Source organism: Pholcus phalangioides, unplaced genomic scaffold (assembly GCF_987345545.1).
Source record: "Pholcus phalangioides strain wild (caught in Gottingen) unplaced genomic scaffold, Ppha-v1.0 ptg000015l_1, whole genome shotgun sequence".
In the NCBI taxonomy this organism is placed as follows: Eukaryota; Metazoa; Arthropoda; class Arachnida; order Araneae; family Pholcidae; genus Pholcus; species Pholcus phalangioides.
The window spans coordinates 96,602,804-96,624,886 of record NW_028301608.1 but is presented as its reverse complement, the minus strand read 5'-3'; the positions used below and the strand labels follow the sequence as shown (position 1 = coordinate 96,624,886).

The window sequence follows — 22,083 nt, the reverse complement described above, 5'->3', positions numbered from 1 at the left end:
CTAACTTCTAATACTTGGAGCTCTAGAGAATTGGAGCAATTCAAGTAATTGCCTCTTATTGGAGGTAGACATTAACTTATGTAATAGGATTAAGATAAAAACCCCAAGGGGGTTTGTTTTTCTTCCCGATGGTGAATTGAGTCTTGGGTTCTCCCGTGTTAGTTAAAACTTCACATTGAAAGAACATTTTACAAAATATTCTAATAGTATTTTCAATGTTAAATAAGAAAATTATTAATATAAAAAAGGGAAAATGATTGAAGGCTCTAGGAAAGTTTTAAATAACTCTTAATTTTTCGATGGTAAGTTAAGGCTGTAGATGGCTCAACATTATATAGACACCCTGTATAGTTTATATGGATTGGATTGGAATTAATGACAACTTTATATGAGAATTTTATATGTATTTTTGTATATGTACTATATGTATTTTTCAACTTTATATGACGAGAATGTTTTTGATTGAAAAAAGTCACAGATTTCACAGATTTTTCTCTCTTTCTCACGGGGGGGGGGGGGGGGGGCTTTAAACGCAAGGGCGCGGGCCAAATGTGCCCATCAAAGGTTTTTGTAGCGGCCTATCGACAATAAGATTAATAAATTTCAGTATTCATAGAAATGCTGACGAAAAAACCTCATAGCAAGAAATTCATAGACATTCATAGGAATGCAAGAAAGGAATAATTTCAGAATTGGCTAAAGAAGAAATTTAAAAATTACTTTTGGTAAACAGCTTAGAACTAATGAGAGACCTACTAAAGAACAAATATTTATATAATAGAACTAATAATTATGTAATTAATTAGAACTAATAATTATGTAATTAATTAGAACTAATAATTATGTAATTAATTAGAACTAATAATTATGTAATTAATTAGAACTAATAACTATGTAATTAATTAGAACTAATAATTATGTAATTAATTAGAACTAATAATTATGTAATTAATTAGAACTAATAATTATGTAATTAATTAGAACTAATAATTATGTAATTAATTAGATCCATATTTAATGAAAAAATAATTTCAAAATTGATGGATATTCGTAGTTTTTGGAAAAAGCAAAATCATAATTAATAAAAGTTGATATATTTTGAAAAAAAAAATTCAGAATTAATGAAAATTATTTGTTGAAAAAATAATTGCACTACTAGTAAAACAAAATTTCAGCATTAAAGAAAAAATAACTTTAGAATAAATGAAAAAATAGTTTCAGAATGAATGAAAAAATAATTTCAGAATGAATGAAAATAATCTGAGAATGAATGAAAATAATCTGAGAATGAATGAAAATAATCTGAGAATGAATGAAAATAATCTGAGAATGAATGAAAATAATCCGATGAGAATGAATGAAAATAATCTGAGAATGAATGAAAAAATAATAATCCTAGAATAAATAAAATTCTCCAAAATAGACGGCACCCTGTTAGATTTGGAGCCCTCGGCCCTGATGGTCTCCATCCGTTAAGAAGTCGCTGTGCGTGTTTGGCCCTCAATCTTCGCGGAATTTTTTTTTTTTTTTTTTGGCCAGCAGTGTCTGAAAGGTTGAAGACCCATGCGGTAGGTCGTTTATTGATTTGTATGGAATAGCTTATGCAGTGTTTAATAGCCTAACAGCAGGTTTTTAGCGCCACGTGCTGCGTGGGGATGGAGAACCGGTTGAAAAACCTTAAATTTTCCAGTTTTTTTACCAATCCCCACTTTCACGCTGCTCACGGTGCATAAATTCTGCTCTCTTCGGTATTTTCTTAAGAGCGGTACATTCTAACGGTAACGGTAGCGGTACATTCTAACGATACACCAATGCTGAAAGAAAACAAACAACAATGAACGTACCCACAAAAACTTTCAGATCATAAGTAACACCCAATGGGCTGCCATGGTACAATCTTGCTGGTCGTAACCTCACGGAATGTGGGGCTTGAGTCGATACGCTCAGAGACAGTGGATATGCGTCGTTACCCAGTTTTTTAATGAGATTCTGTTGAACCAATGTCAAGTCATCTTTCTCTTCCAAGTGCTGAGGATAGACCTGAAAACAAGACCAAATTAAAGGAGAAAAATAATTTCCTTTGCGCTATATACAGTGCTTGGATATATTATAACTATTTCTTCAAACAAAGAAATAAATTGCATATTGCATGAACATTTTGAATATTATAATTATGAGACGATGCCTTGCGAATTTTGCAACGTCAACATACATTAAAAAATATGGTACAGTATATTTAAATTCTATGGATATCTACAGAGACTAAATATAAGGTGTTTGATGTTAACATGACGATTTTTCTGCATTTTTATTTTGAACGTAATTAGAAATTTGATGTTAGTGTGCTGTGTAGCTATTGGTTTGGGAAAACGAGCCACGTTTTTTGTTTGGGTGATGCACATTTTCACGCTAGTTCACCATATTGTGCTTAAAGGCCATTCAGAAAATCACGTTGTTATTTGCTTACGATACATTTATATATTTTCTTTCAGGTTTCATTATACAATGTGCAATTTTACTTTCTATAGACGAAGTAATTTCTTTACGTATTTGATTTGAATTACAAGTTTGCTTTGTAGAATAACTTTTTAAAATAAATAAGTTCTCGTGAAAATGCACATTAATTTGTACGTTGTGGACTTCATTGGCCGTATTACTTTCACCCCTGTTGGGAATAAGACAAGAAGTATACTCCTTGAAAAAAAAAAAATTTCAAATTTTTTGTTGAGATATGCAGTATATAATAAATTGACTATTAACACCATCGTGTTACATTCAAATTTAAATTAATAACATTTTTCAAACTATTCAGAATTGGTTCCTAGTACTTAGCAAGCGTCATAGTGACGGACTCGCATAGAGAGGACCCGAAACCGACCATGACCCCCGCTCTGTCCCCATAGGAAATATAACATAATTTATATTATGAAATATAATATAAATATAATTTATTATTATATAAGCTGGTCAGCCAGGGAATATAGTTATAGCGATGACCCGGGTTTGAACAACACCACCTGCAGAAAAAGGCCTCCGCACGAAGTTTTTGACGTCACTGGAGAAGGCCATTTCACCTATTGTCATTGGATATAGCAAACCGACGCATGCGATATCTTTACCTTTTTTTGCAGTATATCCAATGACAATAGGAGAAATGACCTTCTTCATTGACGTCACAAGTTGGTAGTCACTTGTTGGTTTGAACCCCACCGGTGCCACAGTGGTCGGCTGAAGTTGATTTTCTGTGGTTTCCAACTTCAAGGTGAGAATGCGAGTCGATCGCCCCGTTAAAAAGTCTCGCCACATAGAGCACCCGGCCTACAAACGGTACAAATAATCATCATACTTTACTTCTGAAATATAGATGGCTAAGAACTCAGAGTACACACATTCACACTTCCGGCACAATGCACGCGGTAGTAAATTGCTCGTGGCGATAGAATGGAGTTGTGCGCGATTTAAAAGAAAGGATCACTATTTTTTTTTTCTTTTAACAACTCTTGAAAGTATTTTTGTTTTAACATTATCTGTTTCTCAGAAATTCACCATACACGCCTCGGCAAAAATCACTGAAGCTTAGCGTGGGTATATTAACCTTACCTTAGTATATTATTCGTTTTTTTTAAATATATAAATACAAATATATAGAGATGTGAAGAGGAGTGTTACCAGTCCATGAATGTGAATATCTCTGTGAGACTGACAAAAGAAAAAAACATATTTCCTGAGTGCAATATTCGCTAAGATATTTAAATTCCAAAAACGTAGAAAAGGTGGAATTACCCGTTTTACCCCCCCCCCCCGAATTCATCCTATTTCCCCCCAACTTTTTTCTGGTTTTCGAATAAAATTATCTCAGCGAATATTGCACTTAGAAAAATGGATTTTTTTTTTCTTCAAGACAGAGACAGGGCAACAACTTTCTTATTGGATTTTTGAGCACAGGATGTCCGTATAAAAGAAGTTTCAGATTTTTATTCTAATAACTGTGCACACACAACTCTCGCAATATGAATATCGCATCTAAGGTACACACGTTATTTGAATATGTTTTTCTAATTTTAAATATGCCTCTATCATCAATGGTTTGCCAGTAATTTGCGGCGCGTGCTGATAGCCGTGTACCCTGTATGCGTGTTTCCCATCTGCGGCAGTGAAAAAAAGTTTCTTTTTCTTTTCAGCAGAAGTCGAGAATTTGTTTATTGTGCTTTCAGACAGATAGATGATACTCAAATTCAGACGTTTATACTAGGTCGAACAGAATCAAAATAAGAAAGGGGGATGCAGTACAAAAGCAAACCTGTGTCGGGGAGTCGGGGAAATAATGGAAGAAAAAACTAGAACGCATCTGTAGCGCTTAGAAATTCTGAGCTCACCACGTTACCAGCCAATCAGAGTCAAGCAACTGTGACGTCATAGAAACGTAACAGTAGACCGCGAGGCTACCACAACTTTTGATCCATTTGGCGCCACCATATTTCCTGGCGACATTTAATAATGGATATACTAATTCAACGTCTGCTCAGCAACCGCGATTGGTATAGTGGGAAGTTCACGGAACACTCAAAACGAAGGTTATGAGTTCGAGTCCCTTCGAACCCATTCGATTTTCTTTCCTAATATCTTCGTTTGAAAAATTTAATATCTTATTACATTTAATTTCTTTTAACCGTTGCACATAAATATGATTTATTATAATTCACCACAAATTGGAATGGGTGGGGGGTTGTTCCCAAACAGCGAACTTGGCGATACAGGGGAATGGGGGGGGGCACCCTGTATAATAAGTTATCGTTTATTGAATCACTAAAAACTGTTTTCATTTTTTTCTGATTTAATCCAAATGTGGCTCAGTTGCATCAAGTTTACAATAATAATGGCTAGCGAAGCTGGGCTCTGCTATCATTTATTGATTCATAATGATAATAGATTCATTAGAAAACCAAACATAGAACTTGTGTTTCGGCAAGCCACTGTATTTATTGCATGCCAATATAATTATTATTATATAATATATATCATTATTATTATGATCGTTATATTATAGTATTGTTAAATTATATCATTGTAATATTATCGTGTGAGCAAATGAGACGTAATGAAAAAATAACAGCGAAATCGTTAATATACGCTGGTGTTTGGCGATAAGTTGCCAAACGTAGCAGCAGGAGGTACAATTCACAACGTCACATTTGCTTGACTCTGATTGGCTGTAACGAGGAGAATCAGAATTTCTAAGCGTTAGTGAACGCATCTGTATACGTCATTTCAAGAATTTTGTCTCAAGAAGACAATTCTCAAATCATCAGGCGATGATTTGAAGGAAAAAAAAAAAAAAAAAAAAAAAAATATATATATATATATATATATATATGCTGTTAATAGTACAATGCTATATAATTGATAGCATGTTTCCGACATGCTAAAGCGACAACGCTGTAATTAACGGCATAGTGTCAACAGTGCTGTAGCTACTAAAGTGCTGTCGACACTCTTTAGTAAACAGCATAATGCCTTTAGCCGCTATACACACGTACACTCATATTCCAACAGGTACCAATTCATTAGAGGTTCCGCAGAGGAATATGGACGAGGTAGGCACATGTATGGTTTAGTAGTAGTAGTAGCATATTGCCTTTGCCAAGGCCTGCCAATGATAGTTGACGATATGTCACGGATAATAGTATGGCGTCAACAATGCTGCTCAACAGTGTATTCTTAAAAATGCTGTAGTGTGCGCTTAAAAATGTTAACAATATGGTGTCAACAATGCCACAGTAAACAGAGTACTCTTAATCTGCCGTAATTAACAATGTATTATCAACAATGCTAGAAATAACAGTTTGTTATTGAAAACACTGTAGTTAACAATGTAGTAAGAGATACTAACCCCCGACCCGGCAAACATAGTTCGCCATACGGGGTTCCCCGAAGGGAGCATTTATTTTCTCCACAAAAAAAAATCAACTTTACATCTTACCCCAAGGAGCAACCATTAAAAATTCGCGAGCTAACAATGTGGTAACAGCAAACAGTGTACTCTTAAAAATGCCGTAGTTAACAATGTGGTGTTAACAATGCTATACTTCACAGTGTGCTCTTAAAAATGCCGTAGTTAACAATGTGGTGTTAACAATGCTATACTTCACAGTGTGCTCTTAAAAATGCCTTAGTTAACAATATGGTGTCAACAATGATACAGCAAACAGTGCATTCTTAGAAATGCCGTAGTTTACAATGTGATGTCAACAATGCTAGAACTAACAATGTACTCTCAAAAATGTTGATAGTATGGTGCCAGCAATGCCTCAACAAATAGTGTGCTCTTCCAACTCCTTAGCTAGCGATGTACAGTCAAAAATGCTAGAGCTACCAGCGTACTCTTAAAAATGTTATCAATATGGTGTCAACAATGCCACAGCAAACAGCGTATTCTTAAAAATGTTATCAATATGGTGTCAACAATGCCACAGCAAACAGCGTATTCTTAAAACAGTCATAGCTAATCATGTGGTGTCAACAATGGGGCAATTAACGCTGTGCTCTTAAAAATGCTGTAGATAAAAATGTGCAGTGCTGAATTTTTTTAGCAGCGTCCTCTTAAAATGTAGTTAACAATATGGTGTCAATACAATATATCAGCAAACAATGTAATCTTAAAAATACTGTAGTTAAGAGTACGTTGTAAAAAGCTTTGAATAATGATATGCTGCCAACGCCACTGTAGCTAACAGAGTGCTTTCGAAAATATTCTAATGCACGAATGTTAGAATCAATATAATGCGCTATTAAATTGATCTCTTTTTAGTTAATCAATTTTTAACAATACCCGAAACATTTTCGCACAATGAATTTCTCCAACAACGGAGTACCCAAAAATGTCTCAATCGCAACACTATTTATAATAATGCTCATCTACAACTATAATATTTCATTTCCTTAGTCAACAAACTTGAATATTTTAGAGAATAATCATTGAAACATCATTCTTTTCCAGATTTCAAGATAAACAATTTTAAATCATCGTGGAATTATCGCTGACATATAAACTCTTGTACATGATTGTGAAAATGAATTAAGAACAATCGCAGAGTTGTTTCGAAATCAATTAAAAGTGTTGGAAAAATAATAATTTCTTTTTAAAATTAGAGCCGATGAAATCAAATTTCACAGAAGAGAATATTTTCAGAAATTGTCAACACCTACATTTTGAAATAACATTCAAAATGAAATGTAATTCCGGTAGCCCTCGGAAATGACATTTTTAAAACATTAATATTTAATGATCAAATGTATTCGGAATTGTTTATGGTTAGAAAATAATGATTCCAATTCTGGTGTTTGATTGCAATTATTTGAAATTAAAGTGGAATAAACAAAATTTATCATCGTTTGTAAATAGAAAATACAAATTGAAAATTAAATTATGATATTTTCCTATGGAGGAACGTACAGGGCGCGGTAGCCAAGATCGATATGATGCTCGCCTAAAGTACCAAAAGATGTTTAAAAGTGTCGCGAGTTCGCTACCCGGTTCCTCCTTGTCAGAAAACTTTCCTGTCACAGGGGTACAACAGAAACGGTGACATGACCACAGAAAAAATTGCTACCGGAGCGAGTCTCCCATCGAGGGGTTGGTGCGCTAACCTCTCGATGAGTATAAAAACAAGCATGCCGTTTGGAATCGGCAATAAATTGTAGGTCCCGGTCTAATTAGTCCTCGTGTGCAGAAAATGACCAAATGATCAATGAGGAACGTACAAGGTGGATGAGAAATCCTGGACCCAATGTTAAAAAGTTAATTACAAATCAACCGGGTCAATTGTTTTGGCCTATATATATATATATATATATATATATATAAAACATGTTATCGTATTTCTTTTTAAACGTGTCAATTGCGTTCGAATTTATCACCCCCGGAAGTGAGCGCTATTCCTGTTCAAAACTGTATTTATTTCACTCTATTTCCTCAGAAAATCGGTTTCAATTTTCCCATTTTTTTTGATAAATTAAAAACAAATTTCCAACATGAGCACCCTTTCACCTGTTTAGATGCAGCTCGAGCTGAAAAAAAGCGTTCCCATATTGAAATGTGGTCGTTTTAAAAGCAAACAGTCATAAAAATCAATTATACACTGTTTATGTTGCATGCATTTTAGGTGTTATGTCGAGTTTATTTCTCAGTGAAGAAAATTGGTTTCAATTTTCACTCACAGGTATTGCGTAGCATTACACACATACACGACAGAGTTTTCAGGATGTTGTGCCGACATGAATCTGGAAAGAAAAGTGACTTGTCTCCTCCGCGAATTGAACTCAGGTCCCCGGGAAACTGCGCTAACCAATACACCAGAGACAAATTCATTTCCTTTATAACACACATTTTTTAGCATAAATATCCCAGGCGCGGATCCAGACTGTCGGGATGGACAAATTCTGTTAAGTTCGCTTGATCGTCCATTATTTTACGAGACAGACAATTTTTCCCGTATTTTTCGGATCATGAGAGGACAGTCGTTCCCATCGCCCCTCTCTGGATCCACGCTTGAATGAAGGCAGCCATATTCAGCTGCGAATGGAGGAGGAAGACATCTTTAGCTGCGAATAAAGCCGAGGCAGATATCTTGAATGGCGAATTGAGTGGAGGCACGCATCTTCAGTTGCGAATGAAGCCGACGACGTAGACATTTTTAGCTTCGAATGTAGCGAACGCAGGCACCTCCGGCAGCAAATGAGTGGAGGCAGATATCTTCAGCTGCGAATGAAGCCAGGACATATATTTTGGCAGCTATTAAATCCGAGGCAGACAGTTTTAGCTTCGAATGGAGCGAAGGCAGACATCTTCAGCTATGAGTGGAGCAAAGGCAGGTAGATCCAGCGCGATGTGTTGGAGAAGCGAAGTACTGCGCATATGCATCGGAGCATCCTGTATTTTATGGGACAGATAAATTTTCTCCATGTCATTCGGCTCTTGGAAAGGGCCTCATCCCCATCGCCCCCCATGTATCCGCGCTTGGAACATCCAGAAAACTCTATTTCTCAGTATATATCGGGGACCGAAGAAGAAAAGAAAAAGGCCTTCAAAAGCATGTATCTCCAAGTATTTTTCAGTGCAAATCATACCTTTTTATGCCAATTGGATGATTTGTCATCAGTTTTTCAAATGCGTCCAGAATTTCTCGCCCACCCATTTTCGTATTATTTATATTTAATTTGATACTTTCTAGTAACTTTGTACCATAGTAATCACAATTTATTCCCTTAGAGATAGTTTCTCCTGAATCCAAGGGTTGTTGCCACGGATGCCGGAACAGATCGATTCGATCTAAGTAAAAGAGAGTTAACGTTTACCCAGGTGGGAATTTTAAGCCATTTTAAGCTCGGGAGCGAGAGGATTACGCCACTGGCGAATAGGATATAAAACTTCATGAACCAGACACAGAATCTCTAACTCTCTCCGTATTTTCAAGAACTAAGCATTAACGACCACCGTGAGTTGCACAATAATTGGGAAAGGGTTTATTTAAGCCTCTCAATGAGAGCATTCGAAATAGATAAAGCCGATTATATATATACAGGGTGCATGGATAACAGGGCGTATGACATTTTACTGGCGAAATGTTGATCCTAGAGGCATACTTCCAATTAGAAAAATTAGAAAAATAACGTGTATATACGTAATTATAAAAGTAACTTGTACACTCATTCATGTTGCAAGAAATTGTATAGTTATTTTAAAAAATGCTAAATTTTTATACGGACACCCTGTGTTAAAGAATCTTATTACAAAATCGCTGCCCTGTCTCTCTCGAAAAAATATTCGACATTCCTAAGTGCAACATTCATTGAGAAATTCTAATTCGAAAAACGGAGGCAAGTTGGGAAAAAACAGCGTTAAATACGGATATACCGTTTTTCCCGCATTTAATGCAGTTTTTTCTCCCAAATTTCCTCGGTTCTTCGAATTCGAATATCTTAGTGTATATTGCACTTGGAAACGTGGAATTTTTTTAGTTGGCATTAACAGAAACAGGGTAACAACTTTCTAATTTGGTTTTCAGGCACACGGGGACTGTATAAAAAATTAATATTTTTATTTTAATAACCATACAATTCCTTGCAAAATGAATGACGCATCTGAGTTCACGTTATTTGGGTACTTTTTCTACTTGGTAGTATGCCTCGAAAATCAATGGATCGTCAGCAAAATGCCATACGCTCTGTTACCTATGCACCCTGTATATGTCTTTATGATATTGCATGATATAAAAAGTCAATATTTTGACATTTAGAAAATGAAGTAAAAATTATTCAAAATTCGAATATTGAATTCGACCTTTAGTATCTTCTAATTTATTTTTTCTTTCAAAAAGGCCGTCCACTTACTTATAGGAAAAGCGGTACGGGCTGTTTTCCTACAGAGCGCAACACGGCTCACGCCAGTGCTGTACGTCGGGAGATATTGACCGACTGCTTCTGGAGGAGTCAAATGCGTCGTGCGCTGCGCGTTTCGCCGATCTTCTTTTCACTTTTGTTGTTGTTTTCTTTCCCCCTCCCATTCTGCATCCCTATTTTATTGTGCAGCCGCTGTGGTGGTCGAGTGGTCATAGTGACGGACTCGCATCGGAGAATCTGGGTTCAAACACCACCGTCGCCGCGGTGGTGGTCGGCTGAAGTTGGTTTTCTGTGGTTCCCAACTTCGGGGATCGAATGCGAGCCGATCTCCTCGTTAAAAAGTCTCACCGCAGAGAGCAACAGGCCTACACAACGGTATAATTATTCATTCATTACACTTCAATCACTATGAGTTGAGAAAAACTCAGACTTTAAAAAAATGATTGCAGAATATGCAGCACTACACATAACAAGCATTACACAGAAATGAACTTCACGGTAGGTTCACTATACGTACACACACATTCCAACATGTACCAATTCGCTAGACGTTCCACAGAGGATTATGGACGAAGTACATGTCTGGTTTAGTATTTTATTGTGCAAAATGGCAAAAATACGTTGATGTGCAGTTGACGGAGATGCCGCTGTGGTGGTCGAGTGGTCATAGTGACGGACTCGCATCGGGTTCGAGCCCCACCGTCACCACAGTGGTGGTCGGCTGAAGTTGGTTTTCTGTAGTTCCCAACTTCGAGGAGCAAATGCGAGCCGATCTCCCCGTTAAAAAGTCTCGCCACAGAGAGCAACAGGCCTACAAACAGTACAAATATTCAGTCACTAAACATCACTCACTTCACTTCTGAGATATAGATGGCAGCACTGAAAAATCATACACAACACTAGATACGCACTAAGACTGTTAGGCACTTACACTTCCGGCACAACTCACTAGGTAGTAAATTGCCTATGGCGATAGACCAGATAGCGATAGAGCAGATGGCGATAGAGTTGTGCTTGGTTGGAAAGAAGAAAGAAAGAAAAGTTGACGGAGATGATGCTCCAAGCTTAGAAAACACAAACGCGTATTACGATAGTTACACGTTTCCGCCGACAAGAAATAATACTATTCGGTTCACGCGGCGCAGGAAAACCCGGCTCAAGAACGAAAAACTACCATATTTACATGCAGTGCAAGCAAACATGAGCGGAAACTGTTATCCAGCAAAAACATTGTCTACCTACCAGGATTTTCCGGTGCTAATAAATTTCGTACATAAATGACATTATTTGAACAGGTTCTGTATTTTACCGTTGCGTCGTTGCAAATAAAAAGTTTAATAGCCAAATCTTAAAAGACGATTACACGGCATCATTTAAGTGGTGATATGCGATGGACAGCGGCAAGACGTTTCTGAACGAGCATGGTTTGAGGTAGTGCAAGCTCTATCTATATATAGTCAAACCCTTTTTTTATTGGAATTTTTTATCGGAATTTCAAAAATTCCGATTTTGATTGCGTGATATTCGCTTATGAGTTCGCATGCTGAGTTTTCAAACAATTTTTACTAAATTCATAGGAAACTTTGCACTGTACAACAGTACATACAGTAGCTTATATAAATTAAAAATGTGATAAATAATTAGTCATTGATATATGGGTATTTTTAGTAAAAAATGATTAATTGCGCTTGCCTAAAAAATTATAAGTTTTATTTTCCCTAATTTGAGATAGCCAAATGTGTAGTGCAACGTAGATGAAAATTCCAGCTCAATGTTGCGAAAATTCGCAGATGTACGTGATAATGTGAGCTGCAATTTCGAAACTTGGTGAAATCAACTGAATAACAAGTGATTTTACACAAATTTGCGTAAGATTATTTGCTTTTATTTCATTTTACAGTTCAGTTTGTTTATTTGGGCATCATACACGCGTGCCATGTTAAAACACTTCCCGTACACAGCATCAGACACGAGTATTCATTCATTCGCATAATGCTGTGGGCTTATTCTAGAAATAATTTAATACAGAATAATCATATACCAATATAATTTGTGGCACATCCCTTATTATTCAGTTACTTTCAGCAAGTTTCGAAATTCCAGCTCACATTACGTACCACGTATATCTTTCTGAATGTTCACGACACTCAGTTGAAATTTTCAAATAAATTGCACTGTGTAGCTGGCAATCGTTTCATGAAAAATAAAATTTATATTTCTTGCGCATGCGCAATTAATGATCATTTAATAAAAATACTCATATGTGATTGAATAATTATTTATCACATTTAAAATTTCTATACTGAATGAATGAACTCCAGAACTTTGCCACTGGACTTATCCCATTGCCGAGATGTCTTCCAGCCTATCTTCTTTCTTGGTGCCCGAATGGCATGGTGGTAAGATGCTCGTCTACCATCGTGAAGGTTGTAGTCAGGGTCCCGGGTTCGAATCCAAGGAAGGATATAGATGGGATATTTCCCTAACGAACTCGAGAAGACAACCGATAGACAGCGCCTTCACTTCCAACCCATCTCACTAATGGCAGTAAATTGCAATATAGCGATATGGCCAGAGTTGGTGTTTGGTGAAGAAGCCTATCTTCGCTCCGGAGTGGAGATTTGATGAAAATATACAGAATATAAATATTGTGGGGAGGAACATATACAATTAGGGATCACCCGTGTCATCTCACTTAGCATCTTATTCGGTGAGCAACATGAATACGACAATATGTGTACGCACGTGTGTTGTGGACATGAAAAACTTGAATAGAGGAAAGAGGAAATACAAATATACATATATATAACTGCTAGGCCGAGTCGTCTCGCTCTAAATCTATTTTGGTGAGCGATGTGGGATTAGTTTAAATGGGGGATTGTCTGGAAAGAGACTTAGCTAAGATCAGCTTCGGTCTTGTTTTGGTTGACTCGCTCTGGCTGGTTATATCTATTTTAAAAAAATGAATATATATTTAAAATAAAACTATATATATATAAACTAAATTTCTATAATGTATGTTTCATGTATAGCGCCATGTTTTCTGAACATTTCGTAAAATGTCCAAAACTCGGCATGTTATAAATAGAAATGATGCGATGAAAATTGAAATTTTTATAGAAATCATGTATATCTTTGTGAATATATGTGCTATTCTGAGAAAAAGTACGGAAGTTTTTTGCGTAAATTAATTACAATATATATATTTTTTTAATTGAAAGACATTTGCAGCTGTTTCTCATACAGGGTTGATCGAGAGAGATAACTTTTTAATTATTTAATTCTTTGTTGGTCCCTTAAACGGTCCCATGAGTAAATTTTTACTGTAAATGGTGAGTTCCAATATAAGGTATATATGACCTATATTTCAGAACGATTTGCCCTGCATTTTTATTGAAACTCGAAAAAATTGAATACGATACTATAATTGAATTGAATAATCACATGGTATCAAATAACTTCTAGATATTAATGATGGGAGAACTTTGGAGAGAAACACTCGTTGTCTCCCTCGCGAATCGAACTCTGGTCCTCTTGCGGTCCGGGAAAGCGCATTAACCAATATACCACATAGACATAAATCTTTTGTTCCTCATTTTTGACCACACAGAAGCGTGATACGATGAGTCGGGACAAAGTAGCCTCGCTTAACTCAGCGATAGGTCCTCAGGAGGCAACCGTAGAGAGAGAGAGAGGGGGCATTAAGGGGGAAGTTGTTGTCTCTATTCAATGCATCAAAAACTACTCTGCCCGTTACAATGAGAAAAGTAAGAATTCTGTCTCTGGGGTATATTGGTAATGCGCTTGCCTGCTTTGCAAGAGGGCCAGAGTTCAATCCCGGTTGAGAAACAACGAACTTTTCTTCCCGAAGTTCAGTATTAATATCTGGGAAGTCTCTTTCTTTGATGAGTTCTGGTTTGAAAAAGTAACATATTTCTCACTCCTATAGTACAGTCGAAACCCGTTTTAGCGAATACCGTTATAGCGAAAATCTCGTTTTAAAGAACACTTTTCTAATCCTCGCAGATAAGTTTACGTAGGAACAATACAAAAACCTAGAATTCCTTTGTAACGAAATTTCGTTATAACGAAGGGATTTCTCCGGTCTCTTGGAGTTCGTTATAACGGAATTCGACTGTAGTCTAGACAGAAATGCTGAATTATACGTACAAGGTGCCCCATCAATTTGTAAATACTTTAAGAATTCAAAAAAATTAAAGGAATTGGCGCATTTGAATGACTGTACACGAAAAAAGATAATTTTTACAAAGACATGTTTTTGGTGTGGGAGAAAGTTTAGTTCAAGTTTTTCGATAGAGGTCACTGCTCAAAAGAAAATCGCTGGAAATATGCAAATCAGAGACCTCCTGCTCTTAACCAGAACGTGGCCCGCCGCTTCGTCTCAACGGAGAGATATAAGTAGGTGGTGAAAGACCTGGGACTTGCTGGAAAAAAAAAAAAAAATCAGAGTCCTGTAAAATACAGATTGTGTGCAACTTACTGCTAATTTCTGAATTTTCTCGTTACTCTTCTATACATAAGGTTTTCATTGTGATGATGACATTGGTGAATAAAGCACCACTGGCAAAGTTGTTTTACCTCAGCCACGAATCACCGGCTGAAATTTTACGAATGTTTCGGACACAGAGGAGATTGGAGGAAGGTTCCAATCACTCCTGCCGGACTGGTGTATACGTGTACTACCAAAAAAAAAAATTGGAACTAATTTTTCACACCAAAATCGCATTCAAATGTACCAATTCCTTCCATTCTTATGAATTTTCGAACTATTTACGTATTTATGGGACACCCTGTATATTAAACAGATGAAAAAAAGAAACAGACCGACCTGTTTGAAGTCAAGAATAGCTTCGGTGAAAAATTTCAATCCCATGACCTCTTCGTCTTCTCTGCCATACCTGAACGTCAACACGACGATAGCGAAGACTTTGCGATCGCGTACGTTCGCAGGATCGATCAGGACCACGCCGTCGATCGGTTTAACGACTCCGCTCTCGTTCACGAACTCACGACGGCTCAGGTACAAAGTCAATCTTCCGTTAGGACTCTGCTTCTTCAGCACACTGTGGAAATTTATATTTATTATTTTTCAATTTAAAAACACATATCATAATGACAATAATAACAAAGAAACACCCACAAACACGGATTGATTATATAATTAAAGTCCTCGTGTACTCTGAGTAGTTTTTCTCAAAAACTATCTATCCGAATGCAGACAAAAATTTTAGAAGATTTTAATGTTACCATGGGAGAAAGATTCGTGAAATTAAAAAAAAAGGTTCAATTTTCAACCACCAGGTGAAATAGTAGCGCTTTTTTGTTTTTCTATGGTCTTACAGCGTATGTACCAAATTTCAATCGAATGCGTACCAAAGTAGCGCACTTTCTGGAGGACGTATTCATTTGAAACTTGGTATATATAAGCTATATGGACCATGGGAAAATGTATAATGAAATAAAAACACTCCACTTTTTCACCTGGTGGTTGAAAATTAAACTTTTTTATTTTCATCAATCTCTCTCTCTCTCTCCCATGGTCTCATTTAAGATATACTAAAAATTTGGCGCATTCAGATAAGCAGTTTTTGGAAGAACTACTCAGAGTACTGGAATTAATTATAATCACACTATATATCGTTGATATTAAAAACGAAGTTGACGAACACACACACACACATTATTTTCTATGAGAATCTACAGAGACCACCGCTTATTGACTGCAGCTTATAGACACCGCTTATAGAACTATGCGACTTCCAGGTACTACTGTCCATCCAGTCAATCAAAATTTCGTTCTATGTGTTCACACCACATACTGAGTACATTTATAGTTGAGTGTTTCCGAGTATTTAAAAAAATCTGAAGATAGGAGGGGAGAAATAACCTGAAATTATTTTTCATTTAAATTATTTATTCAAATAATTCATTTAAATTACTATCATTAAATTATTTAAAATTTCAATAATAATAATAATAATAACGTGATCTTCACGTATTCCCAAGGGATCAGCAAGAACCCTCCAGGGAATTAATTTATGGAATTAATTTTTATGGAGTTATTATATTTTATCATTCAATAATTCTGAAATTATTTTTTCATTAAACATAAATTTTCATTAACTATGAAATTAGTTTTTCATATTATATACTTTTTTATTAAATATCAACTTTCATTAATTATGAAATTATTTGTCATCAAATACTGAAGTTATTTTAGTGATGGATTCCCAAATTATTTCTCTTATTAATCTTCAAATTATTTCTCTGATTAATTGTCAAATTATTTTTGTAATTCTGGACACCCTCTCATTATTACTGAAATTATTTCTCTCATAGATTCTAATATTTATTTCTCATTAAAATTCCTAAATTCCTAAATTATTTCTCTCATCCATTCGAAAGTACATTCTAATAAAGTAATTTTATATAAATTATAATTTTATATATTCTGGGCCTTTTTGTCGAAAGGCACGCAAATAAGTTCCGAGGGCCACACGTGGCCCGCGGGCCATGCGTTGAAAATCTCTAATCTAAATGTTAATAAAATATAACGAGGAAAGTTTCATAAGAAAACTTCATAAAATATAAAATATCAGGTCTAATAAAGAGTTGCTAGGATATTGCTTATCCTATACAACAAATTATAAAGCTTACGTGTGTATTATATCTGACAAGAATACAGTAAAAAAAAATGCAACAAAGAATTAAATGAACTTAATGCGCAAATGCAGTTGTAACACATTTAAAAATATCTTTCAAATAAATTGTCCCGAAATTCTTTAAATATGTATGTCTAACTAAATTTAGACATCTTTTGATACTTATTTGGGCAAGAGCTCTCTAATGTCTCGGAATTGTTGCGTAATAAATTTAATTACGCATAACTCTGCCTAACAAATATATTATTTAATTCGAGGAAAATCTCTCGTGAGGCACTCAATTCCATTTCTGAGGAGTGCATATACTTAGCAATTACTATTATAAAAGGAATTGCTAAAAATAACCAATGCAATTTCTCAAATTCTCTTTGAACGGATTCAAACGATGGAAAATATATTTTCCAGTATATAAATGAGATGATAAATGTTAAACTATAAAGACATGAAACGATTTTAATAACTTGAGAGGAAATTTGAATTTTTCAGTTCTGTACTTGAGTTTTAAATGAATCGATATTGATCATATTTTTAATTCACGTGTAAAACGGAACGCGAATTTTGATTTCACGGACAAGTCTCTTATCTTAACCCTCAAACTGACGATAGGGTCCATTGAGTCCACCTCATGTATTGAATCTCAATTTCTGAGTAAACTGTGCGCTTCCGAGAGCCTATCCTTTTCTATTTTTCGTTCTTTTTTGATGGGAATTCATTCTTTTTTCAATTAAAAAAGCCTAACTTATTCAAACTGACAGCTTTCATTCTTTCTTTCCCTATGGGGATTTTATGAAAAAAATGAAAAGTCATATTTTAAATCACAGATAGTGCTGTTTTTCGTCTTCCTGCCCTTGACAGTCTCATTTCCCACTCTTGCATAGTAAAAATGTACGTCGTGCCACCGATTCGTAGCCAAATTGCACACAATTTTTATGTATGACAACTGGTTACTTGACGTATCTGAGCAGTGTCTAAAAATATCAGACACTAATTTTGTAGTTTTTTATAAATTAATTTATCTTTTCAATTAAATTGTTAATTAACACAAACTAATTAACTTTATACGCTTCAAATAATTTATCATTACGACTGCAGGAAATCTCATGCATCATGTAACAAAACAAGGAAAAAAGATTTCTTTATTGTTACAAAATTTATTTCAGGACGAAAAAATTCATATAGAAAATTAGGATGAAATCTTTAACATCTGAAAAATTGTAGAAAAAGTAAATTTAAAAAACAAAAAGTAATTTCTTTCAAAAATTCTGAATTCTCATCAATTTTTTCTGGAATTACTTCTTTCATTTATTATAGAATTACTTCTTTCATTTATTATAGAATTACTTCTTTCATTTATTATAGAATTACTTCTTTCATTTATTATAGAATTACTTCTTTCATTTATTATAGAATTACTTCTTTCATTTATTATAGAATTACTTCTTTCATTTATTATAGAATTACTTCTTTCATTTATTATAGAATTATTTTTTTCATTAATCCCGAAATTTTATTTTCAAAAACAAATACGTCATCAATTCCGAAATTATTTTTTCATTAATTCTTCAATTCTAGAATTTATCATCTCTAATTGTTTTCAACCATTTTCTAAAAATGATCGGGGTGACCATGAGGAAAAGCTCGGAGGGCAATACCGTAGCGTGCCTTCTCGGGGCAGACTTTTCCTCGGAGGCTACTTTTTATTATGCAAAATAAGTGTACATATTTTGTGGGCCAAATTCGGTAGGAATCCTGGGGCAGTGCCCCGGCTGCAGCAGCAGTTACGGGCTCGTCCGGGGGCCTGATGTCTGACGTAAGGTATACCTAACACGAATTCGCGAAATTACCGATCGCATAATATAACCGCCAAACATGGTAGCTTTGCTAATATAAGTCATCAGGTCGAGAGAAGGCGTGAATGGAATTGCTCCCTCTACTTCAGTACCTCCTCTAAGGTTCAAACCCGGGAAAGAATATAGATAAGATATTTTCCCTAACGAGCTTGAGATGACCACTGATAGATAATAACGCCTTCATTTCCAACCCAACTCATTAATGGCAGTAAGTTGAAATATAGTGGTATGAGCGGAGTTAGCACATGGTGAAGTAGCCACCCTTTCTCGGGATTCCACCATTTTTGCACCCGTATATTTTCTTGATTTCTGGCCATCCAGCTTTTTCTCCCGGATCACTGCTCAATTTGTCGTTTTATGTATTTTTTGTATTCCTGACCTTTTTAGGATAAAATTTTAAATTTCCCCCTTCCAACCCCGCCTCTGGATCCCCCCCCCACTATTTACGGCTTTATCTATTCTACTTTTAATTTGCATTTCTGCCCCCACCCCCGACGTTTTATTGGGTTCCCCTGATCTGTCATTTTTATGAATCACTGTGTCTCTCATGCTCTTTACTGAATTTCTGCCCCCTCGGCTTTTTCTGGTTATCTGGCCTCCAGCCTATTTCTGGATCTTTATCCCTATTCGTCATTTTCTGGATTTTCTCTCCCCTTTGCCATTTTCTGGATTCCTCTCCTCTTTTGTAATTTTCTGGGTATCTCTACACTTTGCCGTTTTCTGTGCCCTTGACTCTCCGTTGATTTCTAAATTTCTGCACATTTTCTCGGTTTAAAACCGTACTTACTCTTTATTTTAAAATATGTCCCTTTTGTTCGTTTTCCTGAACTTCTGCTTTCCCCACTCGCTGGCATTTTTTAATGATATCTTATACATTTATATTTTTTAATGATCCTCTGTACATTAGCGGTAGTTTCCGTCCCTTCTGCCCATTTCAATTTTCAGCGTCCTTGGCGGAAGAGTCATTTCTGAAATATCCTGTGTGCTCAACGCGTCTTGCTAGTGTATATCAATTTACAACTCTAATCAGCTTTCTTGTCAATTCCTGTTTAAATTCAAAGTGAAACAAAAACAGAAAGGATTCAATGAGCAGATAGCCGTGTGCCCAACGCTTCTCCATTCCCCTGATAATTTCCAGCAAGCACTTGAATTAGAATTTTAGGCAGCGTCACATAAATTGATGACTACCCGTATAACACCGTACGCATCTTAAAGTTACGAGTTTGAGCGTTCTCCTGAGATCCTTTACGATCGTTTTCTTTACGTTCCTTGGGCCAAGTCTCGTCAACAAAACTTCTTAGATCCCTCCGAAACCCATCAATAGGATCTTAGGTTAAAGTGTGGAAAAAAAGGAGAAGGTTAATGGACTTTCGTTTTATATCTATCGTACATTCATTTGTATTGCGTTTTTTTTTACTGTCATGTTTATGTTATACCAATAGGCGCCGGAACTTCTAGAGACTTCCTTTCTTACTTTCAAACCGAGCACAACTCAAGTCTATCACCGTGGGCAATTTAAACCCAGGCACTTGAGGCACTTTGAGCTCCCCCCATAAACTTTGTAAGGAGGCGGAGTCCCCCAATTATTTTTGAAAAACAATGCAATGCACTTTCTCTCTCCTGCGTATGCCCTTGAGTCCCGTATATGCGGGACGACCAGCAACTTTCAGCCCACCCCCCATGTTTTCTTCATATCGGCATTCTCTGGCTGAACCATTACATTTTTTTTAATGAATCACATGATGGTTTGTTCAGTTATATGAAGTGCACTTCATCTTTTTCCTTGATTATTTGAATTGATTTTTATCAATGTTTTCGATGAGATAACATTTTCAAATTCACTTTCGATTTGAATGCTTTGAAATGCTGTTACTAGTTCCAGAAAAATCATTGTAATATTGAGGGGGAAAAAAACTACTCGTGTGGTCAGCATTTATGAATTTTTTTTAATTTCCGGAAAATGACTAAAATTTTTTCAAATTAGTGATGCAACTTCTATCGACAGCACTAGCATCAATGCAAGTAGAAATACACTGTCAAAGACAGGAAAAATGCCTTTCGATGCCAATAAAAACTCTAGAAATTTGGAGGAAAAACTCTCTTTTCTCTGTATGGTAGTTTCTTAGATAAAAATAAATTAAATATATGATTTTTATATGCTGGGCATTAATCCACGTACGGAGATCAAATATAATCCTCCATGAGGGTGGAATGTTGATCGATGGCCCTCTAAGGCAGTGGATCTCAACCTTGGGAAACCCACGGCTCAGTTGATTCCTTTTTTTTTTTGAGTGGAAGACTGGGTCATACACAAGACTAGTTATGAAAAATAAATGAGGAAAAATGAAACAGTGAATCACCCATGGCTCGGTTCGACTAATGTCAGACACGGTTGCGGGCTGCGGCCAAGCTGTCGAAGAACACCGGTCTAAGGGTTACTAGCAAAGTGGTTTGGATGTTTTCAGTGTCTTAATTATTCTTTTCGAATTTAACAACTCGTATCTGTACTCTGTAGCATCATGAGTGAGCGAGAGGTAGATAGATCCGTTCCGCTATGAATTATTTCAAAATTTATGTCTAGAGAAGGCACAAAACCAATTGAAATTTTGAGGAGGCTTTATGCACAGTGTAGGGAGAAACTCTGCAAAACTCAAGTGTATGACTGGCGTGCACTTTTATTGGAAGGTCGTGATATGGTAGATTGAAAATGATCCCCACCATGGACGAGTATTACTGCAAAAAACATTCGTGCTATTGACGAAATTGCTGAAATCGAAGATCATAAATAGCAGCAACAGTTGGTACAGTATTAGATATGGAAGATTTTGATCGATCATTGACTATAGCCGGGACCATGGAATACTAAAAAGTGTCTACTAGGTGGGTTGTCGTGCCATTTTTCTCCACAAAAATGCAACGGTAAACACAGCTACATTAACAACTGAAAAGCTAAAGGCGGCTCTCAGGTCAGCTGTGGAACATCCTCCCTATAGTCCGGATTCATCTCCCTGTGACTACCATTACTTTAGAACACTCAAGGAGACATTGAGACGATAGCGATTTAACGATGATATAGGAGTGGATGAGCAACTGGCTGCACACATCAATTTTTTGGAAAAATGTACTTCAAAATATGAAGATAATGTAGAAAA

General features: G+C 35.9%; 1 protein-coding gene across 1 annotated transcript in view; it reads right to left on the bottom strand.

Moving 5' to 3' along the window:
* LOC149077114 (phosrestin-2-like) overlaps nt 1-22,083 on the bottom strand; it is a 133,475-nt gene that overhangs the window by 14,516 nt on the left and 96,876 nt on the right. The window contains exons 2-3 of the mRNA XM_089242691.1: nt 15,248-15,482; nt 1,845-2,040 (exon numbers count right to left, since the gene is read on the bottom strand). Coding sequence (XP_089098817.1) covers nt 1,845-2,040; nt 15,248-15,482 — 431 coding nt within the window. The remainder of the gene's footprint in view (nt 1-1,844; nt 2,041-15,247; nt 15,483-22,083) is intronic.